The sequence below is a fragment of the Cardiocondyla obscurior genome, linkage group LG08 (assembly GCF_019399895.1).
Source record: "Cardiocondyla obscurior isolate alpha-2009 linkage group LG08, Cobs3.1, whole genome shotgun sequence".
NCBI classification, from domain to species: Eukaryota; Metazoa; Arthropoda; class Insecta; order Hymenoptera; family Formicidae; genus Cardiocondyla; species Cardiocondyla obscurior.
In genome coordinates this window covers 2,832,412-2,842,459 of record NC_091871.1, presented here as the reverse complement: position 1 = coordinate 2,842,459, position 10,048 = coordinate 2,832,412, and the positions used below count along the sequence as shown (strand labels likewise).

Below are 10,048 nucleotides of genomic sequence, written 5' to 3'. Positions count from 1 at the left end.
TACATAATAATATAGACTTTTTTAAATATAAATAAAAAGTAATAAGTACTTCGCAATACACATACTTAATCATAAATGTTTTATTTAGATTTTTCACGAGCTTCTTGTGCTAATGTAATTTATTGTGTATACAATAGCAGTTTTAAAGGTAACGCAGTTGTTATAAGTTATTATAATAGAAAGAAAAATCTCTATCTTTATTAATCTAATCATTAATGTAACATCAACATTTTCAGGAAATCTCTTACGGGCGACAACGTTCCAAAAAACGTGGATATAAGCACACGTCACGTATATGATATCTGTTCAACAGCCAGCACAAAAATCTTTCTAATCCCAATCCGTAACCGCCATGAGGACAAGATCCATATCTTCGCTATATCAGAACATATAATTATTCGATCTATATTTTAATTTATAATTTATATTTTTCGTATTTACCTGATCTGTATACCAGTAGTAAGGGGCTGGATCAATGTTTTCACGGCTATAACCCTCCATCAACTCTTCATAATCCCAGATACGCATTGAACCGCCAACGATTTCGCCCACATTTGGTAAAAGTACATCAACAGATTCCGTTAAACGTTTATCTTCTGCACAACGTTGCATGTAAAATGATTTAATTTCTACAGGAAAACGGCAAAGCATGATTGGCTCATTAATAGCGTCGGTCATTTTTCTTTCTGGCATTTCTGGAATATCCTGTGAAAGACAATAATATGTTATGATTTAATTAAAATAAGAAGAAAAAATAAGAACTTATTCATACTTCTCCAAACTCGTAAAAACTGCCATCTTCTTTCGTGATATTGTTTTCTCTTAGATATTTGATCGCATCGCTATAGTCCATTCGCTTGAAGGGCTTCTTGGGCACTTGAAAATCAGGATTCAATTCCTTGACAATATGACCATAGGGTGACTTTAAAACTCGTTCGACTACATCGCAAATTAAATCTTCCAATCGATCAAGTAAGTCATCGAATGTGATAAATGGACATTCTCCCTCAATATGCATGTATCTGAAATTTAATATTTAATGTTTCATATTTAATATTTATTTAAATTTATTTAAATTTAATTTATTAAATTTTTTAGATATAAATAATATTTATATACTAACTCGGCAAGATGACGACGTGTTCTCGACTGCTCTGCTCGATATGAAATAGCCATACAATATACATCCCCCATTGCCGGAATACACGTTTCAAGATATAATTGAGAACTTTGAGTAAGAAAAGCATTTTCCCTGAAAGTAACATTAATTGATTTACAATTAAAAAACAATGTTTATTTAGTTTTATTTAAATATACACACCCAAAGTAATCTAATTTGAAAAGAGTTGCACCACCTTCTACTTGAGTTTGAACTAAAGTTGGCGGAGTTACCTCGTAATAACCACGATCTTTATAATGATCTCTGAATGCTTGTATCAATGCAGATCTCATGATTAAAATTTTTGACGTCTGAAATTAATTATTAATAATAATTTAAATTTAATTAAAATTATACTAGATTTTTTAAAGAGCTTTAACACGTTTTTACATTTTCGCCTCGAATCATTATATGCCTGTTGTCTAATTGTACATCAGGAAGAGCTTCTTCATTCAAAATTGAGTCCGCCCCACCAGGAGGCGATAGTCCAATAAGTTTCCAATAATCAACACATAATTCATGTCCACCTGGTGCCTAAAAAAAAACTATGCAAGTAATGTATACTTACAAATAATATATGAATAACGTAATGCATGATATATTATTTCAAATGTACATTTTTTCCCTCAGGAACAGCTTTCAAAATTCCAAAGAGTTGAACAGAAGCTTCTGTAGCAAGTATTAAAGCATTATATGTTTGACAAAGCTTATCTGTCAGTACACACTGCAGAAAGCCTGTCCCATCTCGCAAGGTAATGAACATAAGGGCTTTGCCTAGAATAAAAATTGCTTGATAAAATATCATATACTATATTAAAAATAATTTTATTTATATTGCACACCTTGCCGTCTTAATCTGTGCACCCATCCATATATCTTGACTCTTTGATCTCTGTAATTAAGAGATTCTTTTATCTTAATTTGTTTTGCTTCTGGTAAAGTTTTATTTTCTTCTATAACAATTGCTTTAGCCTCTTCTATATTTTTCAATCTTTTCTCTTCATCTTCCAACAATTTCTTTTCCTTGTCTTCATTCTTATGTTGCTCCCTAAGCCAAATTTTTTGTGCTTTTTTTAACTGTGATTTTGATGCTGGGTCATATTTTTTACCACTTTCACGAGAATCCTGGTAGATAATAGGAAATGGTTCTTTTTTGGCATAACGCATTGCTCTTAAAATAGTTTTAAATGGCTTGCTTTCTGAACCATCTCCTGTTTCATCATTGCCATATTTGTCTGATGTGTAGATGCCTTTGAAAATTTGTTTTCTATTAATTTATATGTACATATATCTTTTTTTTGCATTGCTTATTTAATTATACTGTTAGTATTTTAACATCTATAAATATGTATAATGTGTACTGTATAATTTTATATTATTATTTACATTATTGTCTTTATCACTATTTTTTGCTGTTGCAGTAATCATTATTATTTCATCAAGCTGATGCAACTCACCTGGTAATGACATTTCCTTAGACATATTGGCAGGTAAATTGAATAGTTATAACAGATTAGTATATCCTACAAAAAATATTTCTGTTATTAAAATATAATTTTATTTTGTATTATACATTTTACACTTTAGTATCCACATGTTAACGTTAAAATTGAGATTAGAAAACACAAGTTATTTTAACTATAAATTCAGTTGGCGGGTAAATCTAACACTATTTTCATTTAGATTTGTTAAAATTGAGCAAAACCGCATCGATTAAGCTTAAATTTATCAAAATCAAAAATAAACTTCATATTTTTAATAATTACCTTTTTTTATCGGCAAATATTATCCGGTAAAAATGCAATAAAATGCAACGTGTCGAAAATTTCTTAACGTGACGATTACACTCGCTAGTCACTGGTAGAAATTCTAGAAGTAGTAAGGATGCTTGGAAATTTATATTGAATCCTCTAGCGGAAAAAGAGTAAACTATAAGAAAGTTTTTGGTAAGTTTTGGAACGCTGGTGTTGTGCATTCTACTCAACGAAAATTTTCATAGTTAACGCTGATTCCAACAGATGGCTGCTCAAGTACATGTTTCAATTTTTGCAAACGTTTCTAAATCTTGTTGAAAATAAATTTATCAAGTAAAACGAGAAATTATATCAAATTTTAATAAATAACGTTTAAAGAAGTTATAGAAACTCGAAAAATTATAAAACTTATGTAAGTAAACCATAAAAATATGTGTTTTTATCTAAAATCGTTATTTTTTTGAATTAAAAACATTATATATTTTTTAATTAAAAATTACAAATTATATAAGTTTAGACTTTACAGATATTATATATATTATTTTTATAGAATTATGTCTATATGAATTATCTCTTTCTGCGCGTCCTGCACTTGCCGCTTTGTTCTGGCACATTAAATGTAATGCACTATAATAAAAAATTTATATTATTAATGCATCTTGACATATGGGTTATATAAAAGTTAAAGAAAAAATTAAAATGCTCACCTGTTGATCTAAAAAACTCATAAGATCAGAAGACTTGCATTTAAATCCGTATGCTCGCAATGTAGAGTGTAGCTGTTCAAGATTTATTGGTTCATATTGCAATATTTTATTATATAAATCTTTATCAGTATTAATAAATCTCGTGAAGGCTTCTGTGATATTTGACGAGTTTTCCAGTGTCAATAATGATGCAGTTTCGTAAAACTGCATTTCTTTATTGATTGTTTTTTGTGCAGGACTTGCATTATCATTGCTGCAACAATGTTTATTTTATATAAAAAAAAAGTTATATTGTCAAAACGATCAATTATTATTAGGCAATTAATATTAATAAAATAATTATATTTACATTAAATATACCTATTTTGAGAACAAGACAATTCGTTATCGCTATCTTCTGCACCGCTCGATTTTTCTGAACTGTTATCCACGTTTCGTTTTTTTAATGGAGGGCCTTCGCTCTCATCACTCGAAATCTCGGTAATTTGTTGCCCTATTGTCTTCTCAGGCACTAAAGGATGAAGTTCGTTGTAAATATGCGTTAATAATTTTACAGCTCTGCTACGTTTTTGTACCTTTAGCCCATAGTTTTTCATTTCTTTCTAAAAATTAATAATTGGTTTATAAAAAAATATCTTAAATTATAAAAATTTATTGTATCGTCAATAAACTTACGTGTAATTCAGGAGTACTCAGGCCATTGTAATCAGGTGGTGGTGTAACATCTTTATCAGTTATTTTAGGTATTTTTGCATTTGCGATATTTTGAATATAATTACATTGTAGTTGCGTGGCTAAACTTGATGTAGCCTTCTGATTATATAATCTATTTGTATTAATCTGTCCCTCGGATAAAGATTTTTTTTTAAACTTCTTAATACTTGCAAAATTTTGTGTCAAAGATACAGCATTATTATCTAAATTTTTACAATTATCTTCTGCTACGTTTACTTTGTTATTGCATTTGCTTGTTTTTTTCATTTTTTCCATACTTAAGGTGTTAAATGAATGACTTTTCTCTAAAATATGTGATTTCTCATATTTATCTATATCAACATTTGCAAGATATATATCGTCTTCAAAATTAAAAGAAAATTTATCCGATCTTCTTAATTTACTATTATTTATTTCTGATGTACCCTTAGTACAGCTTTTATTTTGAAGCAAGCTTTCCTTATTTAAAACAGAATTACAACTTTCATCACTTGAAACATCTGGACTGGAAGACACAAAGATTGGGCTTGAAATGGATTCTTCTTTTTCGCAATCGTTATTTAATTCAGATTTTTGTGTCACAAACGTTGGCTCTGTAGTATTTAATTTATTTTTATTTGATTGAATCGTACTATTAATATCTTTTCCTTTTTTCGTGTCTGTTACTTGTGAAAATTTTCCGATTTCAAGTAATTCACTTCCATTGCTGTTTCTATTTTCAACATCCTGTTCAATATCTTTCATTTCATTTATTGATTGTTGTGAAAAATTAAACGCATTATTTTCATGGTTGGAATCATTATTCTCTGAAACAATGTGACTAATATTCGAAGATATACTTTCAACATCTGAATCTAATAAAACAATTGCATCTGTATTTTTTTGTGTCAAAACACATTGAGTCAAAATTTCATCTTTTTTAGCTTCATTAAAATCACTATTTTCATCGATCGATTCATATGACATATTTTTATCAGATAGATTACAATTTAATTTATTTCCACTGATTGCTGAACGATACTTTGCTATGCTATTGTCCTTGTGATTTTTCATATACTTAGAGTACATAGACATATCTTTCTCGTTCGTTTCTAAATCAAACGAAATTTCCTCAAGTGCTTGATTTATTGTTTCAGACTGTTGACATTTTACTAGCACAGTTGTATCTTGTTCTGAAGTTTTTACATGTTTCTCATCTAATAAAGTAAAATTTAGTGTACGATTCGATATGTTATTTTGAGAAGATTCCATTATATTAGAAGAAAGAGTATTTGTATGCGAATTGGTAGTAGTATATGTAACATCTTCTTTATGCTCATTAGAAAGACGAGAATAAAATTCTGGATTTTTGGTAGCAAATGATTGTATGTGTTGTTCTATCATAGTCAATCTACCAGGCTTTTTCTCTTTCAATTTTTCAATAATGTTGTCAGATCGAATATCATGTTTGTCTACATGAAATGGATTGTTGTGCTTTGTAAAAGGTACTTGTGAAAGGCCTTCTATATTCGAATCTAATATTGCATCTATTTTCGCATTTTCCTTCTGGACTTTTTCGATAAATAATGTGAGATCACTTTTATGTTTTATTATTTTTGGAGAACAATCTTGAATATATTTCAATTTACTTCTTTGCGGAGTATTAGTTATAGAATCTTTATGCATATTATCAATAGAAAAGTCTAAATTTGATTCAGGATCTGAATCAATATTCTCTAAATTTTGTCCTACGTTTTTCGAACAATTAAGCATATTTTCTCGCAATTTTGAATATTCTACATTTTGAGATTTTAATATTTTTTGACTATAAATATCAATATTAGTATCTTCTTTAATTAAACTTAGTAATATGTGAATATTTGAAGATTCTTCAAGATTCTTAGACTGTACTGCAGATTTATCAATATGTTTTGTCATAGAAGTGTCGTCAAACATATCAGGAGATGTACTAACTTCCCTTTTTACAGGTGTGCTGCTCCTGGAATGTATTTCATCTGATTTCATTAAAGCAGTTTTTTCATTTTGCGAAGTCCAGAAGTTTTTTTCAGATATGGAATCATTTTCAGAAGAGTGCAAATCATTATCGACATCGTCCGGTAATGACATTTTTTTAAAGCACTTATTGTTATCCCCATCATGCGTACGATTTAATGATGTGTTAAAAGATTTCTTTAATTTTGAATTACTTAAAGATGTTTCTATATTTAAATGTATATCTTTTGTATTTTTTGCACAGTTATTATCACATTTGACATCTGTTACCTCAGATTTAGATTCTTTCTGACGTAAATAAGCAAATAAATCATGTACTTGGTACTTTCTTCCTAAAGTTCGAATGCCAGATAAAGATACCTCAGATTCAAGGATAGTTGAATATTTATCAATTATTCCACAGTAAACAAATTCCAAAAAAGCCAAAGCAACATCATAGTCTGTATCAACCCACAAAATTTTTTCTTTTGCACTAGAAAATTCCGTATCGTTTGAAATTACATCAAGTAAAATATTTGTGCAACGTACATAGTAAACCAATTTATGCGTCCATATATGCTTATTATTTTTTACGAACACAATAATGTCACTTGCAGAACTATCATTAAGTATATTTCTCCAACTTGTTGCTAGATCATCAAGAAATTTCTTTTCTTTGCAACACATATTAACTGAATTTAAAGAAATAGTTGATTCTTCGTCGTTGTTCGTTTCTTTTACAACATTATTTATTTCCCGAGTGTGTTGATTATCTAAAGATTTTTCACTTTTTACATGTCTTTCATTTACTTCAATAAATTGCATAAAATTCTGCTCTTTCTGTAAAATATAATGTAATTCTGTATTTTGTACATTTTAAAGTACATAATTTATATGCTGTCGGTTAACTTACATTTATTTTCTTCTCTTTTTCTTCTAATGGTGTTATATGGGGTGATAATTGTTTTACATAAAACATATCTTGTATTGACATTAGTTTTGTCCTATTCCACAATGTATTCTCCTTGAAGACAGAAATATAAAAATTTTAGTTTGAAGAAAGCAGATTTAACAATTATTTTTCTGCCGCGTAAATAATTATTAAGTATAATTACAATTTTATGTAATTGTTGAAGTAATTGACTTTCTAAAACAATTTTCTCTTTAACATTGTTAGACTCTTCCATTTTTTCGTGAGATTTTTGAGTAAAATCCTGATATCCCATAAGTATCTCAGCTATTCTCTCTGTTAAAATACGTTCTCTTTCTGCAGGTGTACGTCTTTGTAAAATAGTTGGTTCAATAGGCTTTCCTGTTTAAATAAGAAAAAAAAAATTAAAAACTAAAATACAAGTTTCTTATTAATTACAAAATTTATCAATTGCATTAATTAGTATATATATATATATATATATATATATATATATATATATATATATATATATATATTACTTCTTTTAGCTTTATTAGTAGGCCAATTATTTATTGGTAATGTGTTTTTATTGCTACTAAATCCAAAACTTTGCAACGTCGATTTTTTCAAGCATTCTGTATTGTCGTTCGATGCTAACGGATTAGAGGATATAGCTACGATCTGAGCTTCGTCCCACTCTTTTATTTCTTCGTTTTCGTATAAAGATTTGGAAAGTGCTATAGCCAGCTGGAAGTCAGGGTCATCATATGGCCCCTAAAAAAAAATTATTTAGAATAGGTAGCTTAAAAATATTAATACACTGTGTCTTATCAACAATTTAAATACACATATTCTGAAAGAATTCTTTCTAACCATTTTACGCGATGTAGATTTTTTCTTATCCTGTAATAAAGGTGCAGAAAGCAAACCTAACGATATCCTTTCTGCAGCTTGCCGTTCTTGTAGCTCCACAGCATCCATTAATTTCTTTGTAGACACATTATTTTTCATAGCACAACTTTTCATATGTGCAGTTTGCAAACTTTCATCTTTACAGTTTTTTAAGCACAGTGGGCATACATAAGCTGTTTTTACATTGTTTAAATTTTGTGGTGATTCCACTTCTTTCTTTTCAGATTTGAAAAAAGATGATTCAATTAATGGCTGTCTTACTTTTTGTTGAATGTTTTTATTCTGTAATAATTTTTTATCTTTGAATTTCCTTTCATTGGTCATAATTTTAACTTTAGAAAGAAGTACTTTCTTCTTGGAATTATCTGGAGGTTTATTAATTACTTTTGATTGAACAGATTGTATTCTTTTTGGAGATTTAAAATCTAATATACTATCGTCATCACATAGAGATTGGGATGTAGAAGCAGTGTTGTCTTTATTGCTTTCATTACTGGAATTGTCAGAAAAATAAACTTTATAATTATATTGATTAAAAACATATTTCATATTATTTTAGAAAGCTTATATATTTTCAAAAAATTATATATACATGTTACATTAAGTCATTATTACAAGAATTATTAATTTAACATATTTGACATATGTTATAATACCTTTCTTTATAATTTTTCCTTAATGTCAATCTTTTTTCTAAACTACCAAGCTTACAGGATTCATTGTCCTTTTCCATGTCCATTATTATAAATTTGGATTTCTGTTCTATTATTTATACATTAGTTTGCATATCATTTGATTCGGTTTCTGCTTTTACTTCAACCTTCTGCCTGTTAAACAGGTTTTGAATAGTGCCTCTCAAATATTGAAATACATCAAACTCTTCTATCATGTATCTCTGTTGTTCAGTAAGTTGACTTCTACAATCTTCAAACTCTTTCACTACTTCAGGGTCATTGATGCTGCAGAAAAAAATTTAACTATACAACATAGATAGGCTAATTACATTAACAAATGTAGAATAATTACATTAACAAATGTCACATTATCAAAGTGGATGTAAATAAGTAATGCAAATTATCGATCTAAACGTCTGAAGAATTTAAAAGAGTATATTTTAAAAATTGCTTACTGCCTTCTGTAACCAATGTACATTGCTCCAGCATAACAAAGAGTTAAGAAAAATGATGTAAGTCGAACGTATTTTTGCAGCGGTGTGTTTCTGAGTTGGCGTGGCTTTCTGTGCGTCTCGTCTGTAGGATCATCAATCATTTCACAAAAATCGTGTGAAAGAAATAAATTGAAATAATATTAACCGAAATTACAGGTGGTAATTATATAATACAAATGCGAACAACAGTGGAATAATGAACAATGTGACACTCCAACTTAACCTAACTGAGTCGAGTTGTATAATCCAGAGAGCCCAACTCGGTATCGTAGCTTCCACGCGTACAGATGCAGAGGCTCGTCCGTGTGAAGCCAGCGCTTCGGCTGCCGTCGGATAAAGGAAAAAGCCAGAGCTATACACTGTCTGTCTTACTCTTTCGCGGCGTCGCCGGCAGTTATCGCAGATCCGCGAAAGAGTAGGACAGACAATATATAGCTCTTACCTTTTTCTCTATCCGACGGCAGCCGAAGCGCTGGCTTCACACGGACGAGCCTCTGCATCTGGACGCGTGGAAGCCGCGATTCCGAGATGGGCTCTCTGATGAGCAGTAATCAATAAGAAGTCTGCTTCTTTGAATCGTAAAATCGACGATATTGTTAATAAATTGGAAAATTGAATAATATACGAAGATTTGAAAAATGAAAAACATAAGAAAACAATGAAAATTCGATCAAAGATATTAGAAAAATTAGATAAACTCGTTGAGAAATTATAGTAAAAGCGGTAAATTTTATTTTTTTTTGCACTTTG

The 10,048-nt window shown here is 29.4% G+C and overlaps 2 protein-coding genes across 3 annotated transcripts; both read right to left on the bottom strand.

Moving 5' to 3' along the window:
• Positions 1–62: 62 nt before the first annotated feature.
• On the bottom strand, positions 63–3,043 carry Asnrs (asparagine--tRNA ligase). The gene is made up of 10 exons (XM_070660791.1): positions 2,926–3,043; positions 2,617–2,682; positions 2,002–2,409; positions 1,776–1,933; positions 1,550–1,693; positions 1,322–1,470; positions 1,124–1,252; positions 773–1,022; positions 442–705; positions 63–376 (listed from the first exon to the last, which is right to left on the bottom strand). Exons 2-10 carry the CDS (start codon positions 2,639–2,641, stop codon positions 245–247), a joined length of 1,659 nt encoding a protein of 552 aa, XP_070516892.1. The 5' UTR covers positions 2,642–2,682; positions 2,926–3,043; the 3' UTR covers positions 63–244.
• A 328-nt stretch (positions 3,044–3,371) lies between these two features.
• LOC139104548 (reticulocyte-binding protein homolog 1) lies at positions 3,372–9,668 on the bottom strand. 2 transcript variants are annotated; one of them, XM_070660074.1, is made up of 11 exons: positions 9,522–9,668; positions 9,260–9,380; positions 8,787–9,089; positions 8,092–8,623; positions 7,758–7,992; positions 7,421–7,617; positions 7,219–7,329; positions 4,296–7,145; positions 3,981–4,222; positions 3,621–3,873; positions 3,372–3,540 (listed from the first exon to the last, which is right to left on the bottom strand). In XM_070660074.1, exons 3-11 carry the CDS (start codon positions 8,867–8,869, stop codon positions 3,481–3,483), a joined length of 4,563 nt encoding a protein of 1,520 aa, XP_070516175.1. In that variant the 5' UTR covers positions 8,870–9,089; positions 9,260–9,380; positions 9,522–9,668; the 3' UTR covers positions 3,372–3,480. The 2 variants fall into 2 exon arrangements, with proteins under 2 accessions (XP_070516175.1, XP_070516176.1); XM_070660075.1 differs by lacking the exon at positions 3,372–3,540 and having other exon boundaries at positions 3,744–3,873; positions 3,970–4,222; positions 9,260–9,666.
• Between the last annotated feature and the right edge of the window lie 380 nt (positions 9,669–10,048).